Genomic DNA, 14,692 nt, shown 5'->3' on the forward strand with positions numbered 1-14,692 from the left:
CGACCCACGTCACCTGACAAATAAAATAGCAGCCGCCGCAGAAATTTTTCCGTATGCCTTCCCTCTCGACCATCACCAAAAACCGACAACTTTCGGGGGATCAGACGCGCGAGCAGAGAAACGTTCACGTTCCAACGAATCCAACAAACAAGTCTTATTCTGGCTGCTATTTGTGGATTGAAAGATTGAAGACGTCTGCAGACGCCGTCTGATCCTCTAGAATCACGCAAGGTATGTGAAGTTTTCTTCTTCGGTCGTCATGCGTACCTTCCCCCCCTCGTCTTAAAGATGATTTGGATTAATCTCCATTTGTATTTGATATCTTATTAAATGATTTTTATTCACACTGAAAATTCTGAAAACGACATCACTTGTTATCTTCTTGTTTGTTCAGTTCTGGAAGCATTCAGTCGACTAACAAGACTCTTAGACTTATCTGCAATTATATATCTTCAGGTTGAGGCCTTGAGTGTTGGATTGGTTGGCTAGATACTATGATTATCGTGGATTTTAATGCAAATGCATATTTTCATCACAATGATTCTGTCCTACACGTGATGACTTCGTCTGATGCTCACGGCAGAAGAGAGAGCAGACACTGAATAGCCTACGTGAATCGTCTTGGCAAGTCCCCGTCAAATATTGCTACCGAGACGTCGGTGATCCCCGGGGGGCGCGGTGATGCAGGCTCCATCTCCGATTGAATGCCTCCGGGCCAATGGTGATCCCGCCACGATGACAAGCCGCGACAGGACGCAGGTAGGCGGGCACTCGCGCGGCTCTGCGCCTCCAGCAAGCTCCAGTCCAGTGCTTGGGAGGCCTCGGGATCTCTGGAAACTCCGTACTTCGTAGGAACAACGACGGTGAGCGAGCAGTTCGTTGCCGCACGCGTGGGCGGTGCAAATGAGCCACCGGGAGGAGGGGGGTTTACCTGCAGGTCATGGTCAAGTGCCGGTTTAGCCTGGTTGGAAGGGACCAATGTCGATGAGGTTTCCCAATGGCACACTGACCTTGGAAGAGCACCTTAATGCAGCAAATTAAGGGAGTGATTCCTGGAAGTAGATCTGGGGGAAACTACCTAGTCGGTTTCCCGTCCAGAGTCCCAGCATTGTTCATAGAGTCAAGGAAAGTTGGAACTTGGCAGTGGACGGCATGTCGTGGCAGACAAGCAGGGCCTATCCCGACAAGCCGAGTTCTTTTTTTCTCGCCAAACGACTGTTCAAACCGTGACAGAGTCGGCGATGGAGTTTCGGGCTCTCTGGTGACTTGTAAGGTAGCGACTAGAGAGTGTCTTGGGCAATCTCGTCTCCATCAACCACGAGGCCAGACCAGGGCCAATGTGGGGGGTTTCTCGCTGTAGTGTTTCTTCGCGCTTCCCGAAAGATTCCAGCCTCCAGAATATGGCCTAGCAGCACATAGTGCAGGGCAACGATGGGATTGGGCGCAACTGTGAATGCCTACCTGTACCATGACGACACCAGGCTGCGATGAGGCGGGGCAGAAGTTTCCAGGGTTCAAACTGTGAGTGTTGGACGCGATGCGATGCATCTTTGAAGTCTGCCGCCACGGACGCCGTCTGATCTGTCAAGAATGTCAAGAATGCTAGCTTGGCCTCCCCCGAGGGTTAAATGTATACCTTAACGTTATAGCCTCATGGGGGATGGTTGCACGACGAGTCGTTCGTCCATTTCCGCATGCTGCGCAGAGCAGGCTCAAACTGTGCCGGGTGCTACGCTCTCTCTCTCTCTCCACCTCTTCAAATCCTCCTGAACTCTCTTCTCCTCTTGATTGTGTCCGCGGGGTATCCTTTTCTTCTCGAAGTCTGACCAGCTGTCCTGGATGACAAGGATGGGGGGCGGATGACAAGGCCGCCCGGGGATGTCACGGCCTGTCATTGCCCTGAGCCGCCCACCCTCCCAGCTTCGGATGGCGTGCCGCACCAAGTCTGCCTGGTCACAAGGCTGCCTTGCGCCGTGATCCCAGGTCTCTTGGTACTCTGGGTTTTTGTTGGGAAGGAGGGTTATTCAGACTGATGTTGGAAGGACTTGTCCGCTTCATGTCTCGCCCGTAGTCAGTTCTCAGTAGACTGGCGACGGACGAGCGTCTGATGCTTTTTTCGTGGGGTTGGATTTGTAGTTGCAGTGGCCAGTGTAAATGACGTAATAGCATTGTTATCGCTAGCCCCTCGGCAACCCTTCGATAGCAGGCCAGGTGCAAGAATATGTAGGCTTTGGCATTTCGGGGTCGCAAACTGTCGAGAAGTACAGGTCAGGTAGGCTGCCTGGAGGTGATTAGGTACTATCAAAATATGAGAAAAAGCGCCTCGTTCGGGTTAGACGTAGGTACTTACTTGCCTTCTTCTGTGCCCTGGTCAAGCCCAAACGCTTTGGAGACTGGATGCAAATAGTAGCGTGGGCTGTCGAGAGTCAGAGGTGACGGTGACGGTGACATGGGACACCCTTCGACAGACCGTAGCTCGCTGCACATTAGTACTGCAATAGCAGTTCCTTTCCCGTCCGCTGACCTTGGCCGGACCGTCTGGAGTCTTCGTAAGTCGTGGCCTGGGCGGCGGGCACCGACAAGACCGGGCCCAGAAACGAGGTCTGGCTGATCCCGTCCCATCCATTAATGTTTTGCGCCCTGGTCGGGATGGAAGGGAAAGCGTCAGGGGGATGCCTCACAATGATCATCGATAGCTCCTCGGAGAGTGAAGAGGAGAGTCCAGAGTACGCTAGGATATGTAGGAAGGTAGGAAGGCATGGACATTATTGCCCACCTGCCGCCCTGCCCTGATTCTGTTGTTTCTGCTTTGGCAACAGCGCTGTGTGTGATCCTGCCCGCTACGGAGCATTGCACTTTCCCATCTCAGCCCAACACCAACTGGACGGCCCACGGGTAACGGACGGGTCGACGGGCTGCCCCTCCATCTTCTCGTTTCCACGGTCCCTTGCCGTCCCTCCACTCCCCTCCTTCTTCCCCCCTCTCTCCCGTCTTCCCTCACTCCCGAACGCTCTCTCCACTCGCTCGTTTTCTCTGTCCTTCTCCCGGGCACTTCCCTCTCTCACATCACCCACCTTTACGTTGGCCTGGGCTGGAATCGACTGGATATTCTTCTATTGGTGTGTTCAATAGATAGATTCCCATCCTCTTACCCAACCAGAGGCCACCGCAGTCCCACCAGCCTCCTAAATAAAACCAATGTACCACGTACACCCGTAAACCGAACTAGTCACTACTACACATGCACACCATTTAATCCGTGGGCTCCCCTCCGTCATCATCGCACATCCTTTGTTCAACCCCCCCGCCTGCAAATCTACACCATCAAGCCGAACCGTTGTCGCCGTTTTGACTTTCTTCTGCCGCTTCCCGAAAACAGCGTTGCCCTTCGACGCCCCCATCGCAGTTAGCGATGGCTGGAGTTTATAGAGAGACCACCCGAGTCTACCGGGACCCGACCGAGTACTCATCCGATGAAGACCGATACAAGACTTCCACAGTCCGCCGTTACAAAGTAGCGCCAAGTCGAGTTGAGAGGGTCGAGCGCACTGAGCGTGTCGAAGTCGAAGAAGACGACCGCCGCTCACGATACTCCGGCTACCCGCTGCGCACTTCCGGCGAGTATGGCTATGCTCCCGATCGCCCGCGCTCCGCCTTTGACTCCCGGAGTCAGGTCGTTGAGCGCACGGTAACCGAGCGTGAGCGCGAAGTTATTGACCCATACAGAGGTGACACTCGCAGCGTCGTCTACGAAAAGGAGTACGAACGTGAGCGTGAGCGCGCACCTCGCTTCGATGCCGGCCGTTTCGACGATGTTCGCAGCGTCGCCGACAATCGAAGTGTCATCGAAGTCGAGCGCGAGCGTGTCGACTGGGACCGCCGCTCTAATAAGTCCCATCGCCACCACCACCATCACCATTCACCCGAGACAGAAGTCAGAGTCGACAAGCGCGTCGAACGCCGTGAGGATGGAGACGTCACAGTCGAGAAGCGCGTCGAAGAATACCGGGACGATCATGGCGGAGCAGAGGTCGAGAGATACCGCAAAGAGACCGAGTTCTATTCTCCCGTCAGCCCCCCGCCTATTCCCCAACCCGTCATCATCCGTCAGCAAGCCCCGGAGCCACAGAAGATTATTGTTCAGGAAGCTGCACCACCCGCACCCATCATCGTCCCCCGCCAGGAACCTGGTATTGTCGTCCTGAGAGAGCGCGAGTCCCCTCGCGAGGTTGTCCGCCGCGATCCCCGCGAGGACGAGTACTACTACCGCCGAGAGACAAAGGAGCTTGGTCCTTATCGCCGAGATGAGCGTGAGTATCACTACGACCGACGAGGCCGCGGTCGCGGCGAATACATCAGCGACGACGAGGATTACTACATGAAGCGGACTGTCATTCGCCGAAACCGAAGCTCCAGCTCAGACCATCACCACAAACGCCACCTTGCGGAGGGAGCTCTTGCCGGCGCCGGTATTGCTGCTCTCGCTGCGAGTCGCAGAGATGGCCGTGGTGAGCTTGGCGCCAACCGAGGAAGCAAAGTCCTCGCAGGTGCTGCTATCGGTGGCTTAGGCACTGAAATCATCCGGCGGGCTCGTAGTGCGTATGAAGACACTTATCACGACGACCATCACTACGGGTCTCGCTCGAGATCTCGCAGTCGCAGCTCCCGCATCAAGACTGGCCTAGGAATTGCCGCTGCAGCGCTCGCCGTTGCAGGCGCCGCAAAGTATTACCAGAGTGGAAAGATCGAAAAGGAAGAAATGCATCGTGGTCGAAGCCGCGGCAGAGGCTACTCTGTTTCAAGCTACTCTGTATCTAGATCTCGTAGCCGCAGCCGCAAGAGCCGCAAGAGTCGTAGTCGATCTGTGGCCAAGGCTGCCGCCGCGACTGCTGCCGCCGCGGGCTTGGTACAGCACTTCCGCAACAAGTCCAAGTCCAAGTCTAGGAGTAGGTCACGGTCTAAGTCTCGCATCAGGACCGGGGCGGAAATTGCTGCCGCCGGTCTTGCAGGAGGAGTCGCTAGCAAGATTTACAAGAACCGCAAGGAGAAGAAGGACCGCGAGGTAGATCGTGAACTGGACGAGCAGGACTATGAGGAGGAAGTCCGGCGGGAACGGCGGGAACGGCGTGAACGTCGTCGGTCGCGCAGCAGGTCCCAGGCCCGCTCTCTATATTCCGAGCCGCGCAGCGCTGATCCTGAGCTAGGCTTAGTTGAGTACGGAACGGAACCGCTGCCGTCCGACCCGCCATACCCGCCGGATGACGGGTATGAGTCTGCAGCGAACGAGAGGCGACGCCGTCGACACCGGCGTATGTCTGGCGATGAGTACGACAGCCACGAGCCGGCAAAGAAGAGAAGCAAGAGCCGATTGAGAGACATGGCAGCAGCAGCAGTTGGAACGGGAGCTGCTGCAATTGGACTTAAGCAGTATCAGAAGAAGAAGGAGAAGGAAGAGGAAATACGCGAGGAAAGACGGTCGAGGGAGAGAAGCGCCCGATCCCGCTCCAGAGACAGATCGGTCACACGCGAAAGGACTTACTCGCGAGAACGCGCCTACAGCAGAGAACGCAGTACAGACGACAGAATGAGAAATAGGGAACGAGAGAGGGACCGCAGGAGTAAGGATCCCGAACCGGGGCACACCATAACAAACGGGTGAAACTGACAGCTTTGACAGGGTACGAAGAGGATGCTCGGGATGGCGGGTACTATGACAATTACAGCCGGCCTCCCTCACCACCACACGCCTCCGGCGGCTCATTCTACCCGCCACCACCAGCCGCCGCCGCTGGCGGCTTCACTCAACACCCCAACATTTCGACAGCCAACCTAAGAGACCAGTATCCACCGTACCCGTCCTCAGACTCGGTGTATCCTCCGGGACCACCGCCAATGGGGCCATCTCCACCGATGGCTACAGGCGGGGCCGGCGGTTATCCTCCCCCTCCGCCTGCTGGTGGTCCTCTTCCACCAGATGGTGGCCCGCCGAGAACGAGATTCGGTCCTGACCATGTGAGTGAAGACATATCTCGTAGCTCCTCACCACAAGCTGTCCAGCCAGCCGGTCTGGGTCGTGAGGGTGGGTTGATCTAATCGTTGTTTCTTTTGTGACTTCTCTTCGTTCATGTCTGTATCAGAAGCTGACTTTCGGTGCAGATGGTCTAAAGTGGCGAGAGCGTGTCAAGAAGTTTCTCCCCGAGTCACTATCTAGGTCTCGTTCTCAGTCCCAACCGCGATCTCGGTCTCGGTCGTTGTCTCCTACCTCTTCGTCGGTGTCAAGCACTCTGTCCGCAAAGCGTCCTCGCACTGCACAGCACTCTTCCTCCAAGTCCGTCGCCTTCACCCTGTCCCCTCAATCATCGCAAACTTTACGGCTGCACCGCTCAGCCCACGAGCAACAGGCTGAGGAAGAGGCCAAGAAGGAGGAGGAAGTGCCGGCTCTCAGCGAAGAACAGCTGGCGACTCTGCGACCTGTGCTCAACCGCAAGCGCTCGTCCTCGGATCCACCTAGTAGCAAATCGGTATCTCGTCGTCGTAAGCGGGAAATCGAAACGCCTTCCGAATCGGACGACGAGATCGAGGCATTGCCAGACCGCTTTGATGCCCAGGGACGACCCGTTGGCGGTGGCAGTTCGGGCGCTATGCGATGGAGACAGGGGGCTTTCGAAAGCCGGCCCCGAAACGGCAACGGAGTACATTCAAGCGGAGCATGGACTGTCGGTGGCACAGATGGCGATGTTGTGCAAAAAATCGCAAGCGACATTGAAGGGATGATTAGCGGGCAAGGCAGTTGGAAGAGTCTGCTGAAGGATGTGGTGGGAGCGGTTCAGGAAGCGCAACATGGCGGCGATTCGCGTAGGATAGAGGACAGTGACGATGATGATCATGACAGTCGACGAAGGAGGCGGAGGAAGAGTGAATGACGATTTATGACCATTTCTTTGGATCTCTTATATGAATTTTGCGACGTCATATATTGGCGATTATTTTACATTCTCAGGACCTAGACACGACTTGATGGTACAGATAACGAATTTATGACTCTGGTTCGAAACGTTTTAGGTAGACGACAATACACAAGCAGAGTTTGATGATTGCGCCACATGGGTTGTTGATTCAGTTGGAGAAAATAAAGGTGCAGGCAAAAGAGCATGTATTATGTACTTTGATTGTGGCCGTCTATTCTCTAATCTCTCACAGAAGTCATCTACAGGGGCATCATCTTCTTCTCTCTTTTTTCTTTTTCATCATAATTCGTCGTGCACCGGAGGCTTCTCCGGCCGTCCGCTGTCCTTGTGCAAGTCGACGCCGACCTTGCCCCGCCACTTTTGGAAGACGCTCCAAAACTCCTTTTCCATGCCGCTCTCCATCTGATCGGGCAGCACGACGACGTAGTCGACGTACAGGTTGCCAAACTCCGTCTTGTGGTACACACTATCCCCATCCTCGTGGAAAATGGGCATGCCCTCACTCTTCACAGTCTCAACGTGACCAGGCTGCACGACGGCGCCCCGATCGCGCGAGAGCCGCACGACGTGGCCGTCGAGGTGCGTCACGTTGCGCGTCCAGTCGCCCATCCACGCCTCGCGCAGCGAGAGCACCTCGGTCCAGTAGAGATCGTTGTCCTTGCGCCGGAAGAACGTGCCGTCGACGCGGTCCGGGTTATCTTGTCCGATCTCGGGCTCCTTTTCGGAGAGCGTGACGACGAGGTTGCCCGCGACGTAGTCCGGGCTCGCGTCCGCCTCGTTCTCGTAGACGATCTGGCTGTCGCGCCCCGCGCCGCGGGCGACGGCGAGTTGCACCGTCGTAGGCTTCCTCACGACGCGCGCGCCGCCACACGTGTGGCACTTGTGCTTGATCTCCTGCCCTCGTCCGCCGCAGGCGTCGCACTGCATCTGGACCTGCTGGTACATACCCGGCGCGAGCTGGTGCTTGACGATGCGCACGCCGCGGCCGCCGCAGACGCCGCAGGTGTCTACTTTGCCGTCCGAGGAGCCCGTGCCGTCGCAGTCTTCGCAAATGTGCTGCTTGTCCCACTGGAATTCCGTGTTGATGCCGTTGTAGAAGTCGCGGAGGGAGATGCCGATGCGGACGTTTACGTCTTGGCCGCGGCGCTGGCCGTGGCCTCCGAAATGGCCGCCGCCGCCGAAGAAGCGGGAGAAGACGTCAAAGGGGTCGTGGCGGTGACCGCCGCCGTTTTGTTGTTGCTGCTTGAGGCCCTCGTGGCCGTATTGGTCGTAGATTTTGCGGGATTCGGGGTCGATGAGGGCTTCGTAGGCCTCGGAGACTTCGACGAATTTTTCCTTTGCGCTGTCGTCGCCTCTGTTGTTTGTGGGAATCTCTGGTTAGCCTTCATGCAAGGAGTAGGTCGGGAGGAAAGTTCCCTTTGGTAAAAGGGAAGGACTGCATACGGGTTCTTATCAGGGTGGTATTTCTTGCTCAGCTTGCGATAGGCGGATTTGATCTCACGATCCGAGGCCTTCTTGCTGATGCCTAAGAGGTTGTAGTAGTCCTCGGCGCAGAGGGCCAGCTGGACGAAGCATAGGAGCAGCAGCACGAATGCTGCCCCTCGGAGGTACATCGTGGGTCCCCCTGTGGTGTACTTCGAGATTTGGATACTTTACTTCGATGAACGTCGGAGCCCGGGCGCAAAAGAAAATCCTCGTTGAGTCGTAGACCTTTTGGGATCCTCGAGTCTTGAAGGAGTGAAGAGTGACAAGGACTTGTCGAAGGAGAAATCAGGTTACGAAAAAAAGGGGAGAGAAAGAGAGAAGTGTAGGATATGAAGATAGGTAATCGACCCAAAGGAAGCGCGCAAACCAGCTGTCCCAAAATGTAAAGTTCCAACGTGTTAAGAAGGGAGCTACGCAGGTCCGATAAGACATGTTATCCAGAGATGGTCATTGGGCGCTGGCTTCTTTGCACCTTGTGCCCCACTCTCTCGTTGCTAAAATGTGTGGGGCCTTTTGGGAAGTTCAGACGAATGCGCAGAGACACACTCCAGGCACGTAACTGCATGAGGCCTCAACCTCCATGACTTGACATCGCCAGGCTTACTCCAGGCTTCCTTTTGTACAACTTATTTCTAGACTGTCAAGCCGAAAGCGCTAGAAAATTTGTGGCATTTCACATCTCATACGTTGGGATCGATACATACGACCATGGCATCAAAAAAGTACGCCTTCCTCCCGATGGAGGACGACGAGGTCGGTCCCGCCAAAGTAGTCAAGGACAAGAAGAAGCACAAGTCGCACCATCGCGAGCGTTCGAGCGAAAGAAACCGGAATCGCGACCGCAGCGAAAGGACTACCAGGCGACGATCGCGCTCCAGATCACCGGCCCGACCTTCGAAACAGTACCGGAAGCGAGACACAAACGACGACGACGACAGGTGGGCGGACGAGGAGCCATCTTCGGAACCCGAAGAAGTCGACAACAATGACGAAACCGAGTTCAAAGAGTCTGCCTCGAAGCGGGTAAAGCTCAGCCACGATGATCGCGACCGAGACGCGGACCTGTCGGACGGCGCGAAGGAGGAGCTGGAGCGTCAGCGCGACATTGAAGAGCGCGAAGCCTTTGCGAAGCGGTTACGGGAGAAGGACGACAAGAAGTCAAAGACAGCCGAGAGCCGACGGCCAGAGGTGGATCGCAAGGCGAATATGGAGGACCTCCGCATGAAGAGTCGACAGATGTACCTTGGGAAACGAGAGGCCGAGAAGCTCGCCCTGCTGCGCAAACAGGTCGCCGAGGAGACGGAAGAATTGAGGAGCGGCGTGCGTTTATCGGAACGGGAGAAGGCCGAGTTCGCCAAGAATCGCGAGATTCTACGGTTAGCAGAGGAGCGTCTCAAGATTGACGACCACAAGGATGGATACTACATACCGGAGGACTACATCACGGAAAAGGGCAAAATCGACAAGAAGAGGAAAGAGGATGCGATGTACAAGAGATACGTGGAGAAGGATGAGTACGGACAAGAAAAGTTCGTCACGGAGCACGAAGAATGGGAAAGGGAACAGGCCACGAAGGCCAAGGCGCAGATTCAGAGGTCGGAGAGGGAGAATGACGATTACGCCTATGTCATGGACGAGGAGCAGTACATCAAATGGAATCTGGGATCGAGTATGCCTGGGGAGGGCAAGTTGACCAAGGAGCAACAATTCCTAGCGGCGCAGATCGAGGCAGCAGAGAAGAAGCAGCTCACGATCCAGGAGACGAGGAAGAGCCTGCCCATCTACGCATATCGAGACGATTTCCTTGCGGCGATGGAAAAGTATCAGATTCTGGTCATTGTTGGAGAAACAGGTTCCGGAAAGACGACACAACTACCGCAATATCTGCACGAAGCTGGGTTCACCAAGAACGGAATGAAGGTTGGATGTACGCAACCGCGTCGTGTGGCTGCAATGAGTGTCGCTGCGCGTGTGGCGGACGAGGTCGGCGTCAAGGTCGGACAAGAGGTTGGGTACTCGATCCGTTTCGAGGACAACACGAGTGACAAGACGATTCTGAAATACATGACGGACGGCATGTTACTGAGAGAATTCATGACGGAACCGGATCTTTCCGGGTATTCGGCTATCATGATTGACGAAGCTCACGAGAGAACCGTCCACACGGATATTTTGCTAGCTCTGGTCAAGGATTTGGCAAGGGAACGGCCAGATTTGAAACTACTGATTTCTTCTGCGACGATGAACGCCGAAAAGTTCGCCGCCTATTTCGACGATGCCCCTATTTACAACATTCCTGGACGAAGATACCCAGTCGACATTTACTACACGCCAGCACCAGAAGCCAACTACTTAGCAGCCGCCATCACCACGGTCTTCCAAATCCACACAACGCAGGGCAAGGGCGACATCCTCGTGTTCCTCACGGGTCAAGACGAGATTGATGCAGCCGAACAGCAGATAGTCGATACGGCGAAAAAGCTAGGGAGCCGTGTCAAGGAGTTGGTGGTTTGTCCCATTTATGCCAACTTGCCCTCAGAACTCCAGGCCAAGATCTTCGAACCAACCCCAGAAGGCGCCCGGAAAGTCGTTCTAGCTACCAACATTGCCGAGACCAGTCTGACAATCGACGGAATCGTCTATGTCATTGACCCCGGCTTCGTCAAGGAGAACGTCTACAACCCCGCCACCGGCATGTCAAACCTCGTCGTGACACCTTGCTCAAGGGCGTCCGCGAACCAGAGGAGTGGTCGCGCCGGCCGTGTAGGCCCAGGAAAGTGCTTCCGCCTCTACACAAAGTTCGCCTACATGAACGAGATGGACGAATCGCCCATGCCCGAGATCCAGCGCACGAACCTCAACGGCGTCGTCCTCCAGCTCAAGTCGCTGGGCATCAACGAGCTCCTCGACTTTGAGTTCATGGACCCGCCGCCGACCGAGGCCCTCATCGGCGCCCTGAACCAGCTCTTTGCCCTCCAGGCCCTCAACCACAAGGGCGAACTCACCAAGATGGGTCGCCAAATGGCCGAGTTCCCCACGGACCCGATGCTCGCCAAGGCCGTCCTCGCCGCCGACAAGGAAGGCTGCGTCGAGGAGGTGCTCTCCGTCGTCTCCATGCTCAGCGAGGCCTCTGCGCTCTTCTTCCGCCCCAAGGACAAGAAGATCCACGCCGACTCGGCCCGCGCCCGCTTCACCATCAAGGAGGGCGGCGACCACCTCACGCTCCTCAACATCTGGAACCAGTGGGTCGACAGCGACTTCTCGCCCATCTGGTCGCGCGAGAACTTTTTGCAGCAGCGCTCCCTCACGCGCGCGCGCGACGTGCGCGACCAGCTCGCCAAGCTCTGCGAGCGCGTCGAGGTCTCGCCCTCGACCTGCGGCGCGTCCAACCTGCAGCCCATCAAGCGCGCGCTGACGGCCGGCTTCTTCCCCAACGCGGCGCGCCTGCAGCGCAGCGGCGACAGCTACCGCACCATCAAGAAGAACGCCACCGTCTACGTGCACCCGTCGTCGGTGCTCATGGGCGTCGACCCGCCGACCAAGATGTTGGTGTATTTTGAGCTCGTGCAGACGACAAAGGAGTACATGCGCAGCTGTATGCCCATCGAGAGTAAGTGGCTCGCGGAGCTGGCGCCGCACTTTTACAAGCAGAAGGATGTGGAGGCTATGGAGGAGAAGAAGATGCCCAAGGCTAGGAATTATGATCGCTGATTTGGGGTGTAACTCGTGGATAAGTGGAAGGATTGGTGGTTGCGAGTTTTCGAAGAGGAGGGGAGGGAATGGAATGGTTCAGGGTAGTTTGAATACAATGATCAACCTCCAAGATACTATCTTAATTCATCGGCGCTTCACCAAGCTATCTCAACTCTTGAAGCGTGAAGCAGAGCTCACGTGTTTCTGTCAAGCTCCGGTTTACTCAATACATCCCTACTCAATACATCCCTACTCAATACATCCCTACCAAAAAAGACAATGTATAATCGCATATCTTGCTAGTTCGTATGAGAAAGTATTTTTTTTTTGACTAGCAAAAGACACTCATCCAATGTGCATGAGCTCAAGGCCGCACGAAACCCTTGCCAGCCCCGTCTAGATAAAGTCCCTTCCATGACAGCCCCAGCTACTTCAAAGTCCAAAAAGTCATGTATCTGCAGAGGACAAAAAGCGAACGAAAACAAATTCCTTTCGGTAACACGTGGACTTCACTAGCCATCGGCGCTAACATGTTCATTCGGACGATTTAGCACGCCTGTCAGAAATCGAAACCGGACTCGGGATCCGGGACACACTTCTCGATTGTATGAATGACACGAATGACATGTGTTAGGGCCGCTTCGAATTTTCCTGATCAGGTAGTCCGTCTCAAATCACAATCTGTATTTCCCACTACCTTGGGTGTATGCCTACGTTTGTAAGAAGAAGAGAGAGAGAGAGAGAGAGAGAAAAAAAGAAAGAAAAAAAAGAGGCAGCTGATCCAAAGCCAGAAATCGCTGGGCGTAGGAAAAGGCCGAAGGTAAGGAAGATGTTCCCAGATTCGAAAGGAAGATGAAACCGCCCACTTTGCAGTGACCACATACACACGCGCACATGCCACACGCATACCGCTCGCCAGATTGAGAGAAGCACATGATATCGATATTTATCTTTCTTTGCCCAACTCCAAATATCGGAACCTATCAAGGTGGTAGAAGAAAAACGCATGTGAAGGAAGGGAAGAAAACGGGTTTATTCCTCCCTAATTCGATCAGCTAGCCTCCATCAGCGAGTGCTGGCCCACTCTTCAGCATTTTGAACAAAAGGAAAAAAAAGACAAAAAATCAGTGGTGAAAAAAAAAGCTTCATAGAAACGTCCACTTTGGTATCAATGGTTTCTCCGGTTTGCCTCCGACTCCGTAACGTAAATTTGTTTTGTTTTTTGCTTCAGTTCTCATCAAACATCCCGTCATAGTCGTCTCCTTAACGTGACGGGCCCTCGATCGGGCTCGTGGGCAAGCTGCGGACCCCGCTGAGATCTGTGCTTCCCGTGCGCCTGAGCGCCTGCGACATCGTCTCAATGTTGAGCTCGCCGCTCATGTTGAGGTTGTGATGGGACGAAATTGGGCTGCCAAGAGATTTGCGTCCGGGGGACATTTCCAGTCCCTTCACAGACGCGGGGTTGCTTGTCGGCGGCGAGGTGCCCGGTCCCTGAGAAGAGACGGGTGATCGGATGGGCGAGGGCGAGCGGGCGTTGATGGACGAGAGGGACGTCAGCCCAGCGACGTGGATGGAGTCGCGCGAACCTGCTGCGCCGCTGTGGCCGCCTTGCTCGGCCTGCACAACGTCGGCAAAAGAGATGAAGCTCAATCTGCGCACGTCGGCGTTATCGAGCGCATTGAAGTTGGAAGCATCGTCGCGATCCGCAAATGCACGGAGCTCATCGGTCCATGATGCGGCCATGGAGTCGGGAGGGTGGGGTGTCCCGTTTCCGTTGGCGCCGGTGACAGCTGCTGCAGCCGGTTGATGCTGGGAGTGGGTGACGATCTCGACGCTGTCCGGATCAAGGTGGTCGTCTGTAATGGCTTCAGATGATGCATCCAGAACGGGAGGGATGTGGTTTTCGGTCTGGATGTGTGACGGAATGGCAGGCGATTGGGGCTTGATTGACATATTGTCGACATCTCGCTCGAAGATCTGGGAGCCCGCCGGGGATGGCACTCGCGGGGATGTAGACATTCCGTGGCTTGGCGAAGAAGGATGCACGTATGGCGATGTTGTAGACCGAGCTGATGCTCTCGAGGTGTCCCGTGTTAAGGAGGGGTTGCTGGTGACGGCCGGCGCGGGCTTGGCCGACGATGAAGACTTGTTGGAGACATTTGATTCTTCCTTCTTCTTGCCGAGTCCGAACAATCCGCGCACCTTGTTCTTCACGTCCTTCTTCGTGTTGTCCGTCTGGGGCTCATTGTGGCTCGAGGTGCGGGGTGTCGCATCGCCGCTTGTGCTGCCGGCCATGGTGTGAGCGACGGCGGTTGGGTGCGGTACAGCCGTCTCAGCGACGTTGAGGGGGTTTGCCTCGACTAGGCTCATCGTGGTGTGGTGCAGGGTTGTTCGAGTAGTTGGTGGTGGTGGTGGTTTTGGTGTTTGCGAGGTAGTATGTAGATGGATTTGCTGATACAACGGTATTGGGTGGTTTCTGTGGGAAAAGGGACGGGTTAATGGAATGTCTCTCTTCAACAAGCAGGGACCCTGAGATTGACGTGATG

At 55.5% G+C, this 14,692-nt stretch overlaps 3 protein-coding genes across 3 annotated transcripts; 1 reads left to right on the forward strand and 2 right to left on the reverse strand.

The window, feature by feature from the left end:
- Positions 1-3,412: 3,412 nt before the first annotated feature.
- BDP81DRAFT_308209 (uncharacterized protein) lies at positions 3,413-6,923 on the forward strand (the record flags this gene model as incomplete). Its single annotated transcript, XM_060583433.1, has 4 exons — positions 3,413-5,475; positions 5,617-5,618; positions 5,678-6,064; positions 6,388-6,923. 4 exons carry the CDS (start codon positions 3,413-3,415, stop codon positions 6,921-6,923), a joined length of 2,988 nt encoding a protein of 995 aa, XP_060450207.1.
- A 324-nt stretch (positions 6,924-7,247) lies between these two features.
- BDP81DRAFT_457153 (DnaJ domain-containing protein) lies at positions 7,248-8,581 on the reverse strand (the record flags this gene model as incomplete). Its single annotated transcript, XM_060593253.1, has 2 exons — positions 7,248-8,322; positions 8,412-8,581. The coding sequence occupies 2 exons, from the start codon at positions 8,579-8,581 to the stop codon at positions 7,248-7,250; spliced, it is 1,245 nt and encodes a 414-aa protein (XP_060450208.1).
- A 4,828-nt stretch (positions 8,582-13,409) lies between these two features.
- BDP81DRAFT_308168 (uncharacterized protein) lies at positions 13,410-14,516 on the reverse strand (the record flags this gene model as incomplete). The annotated part of the gene is made up of 1 exon (XM_060583428.1): positions 13,410-14,516. The coding sequence occupies one exon, from the start codon at positions 14,514-14,516 to the stop codon at positions 13,410-13,412; it is 1,107 nt and encodes a 368-aa protein (XP_060450209.1).
- Between the last annotated feature and the right edge of the window lie 176 nt (positions 14,517-14,692).

The sequence above is a fragment of the Colletotrichum phormii genome (genome assembly GCF_030913505.1).
Source record: "Colletotrichum phormii strain CBS 102054 chromosome Unknown BDP81scaffold_2, whole genome shotgun sequence".
Taxonomy (NCBI): Eukaryota; Fungi; Ascomycota; class Sordariomycetes; order Glomerellales; family Glomerellaceae; genus Colletotrichum; species Colletotrichum phormii.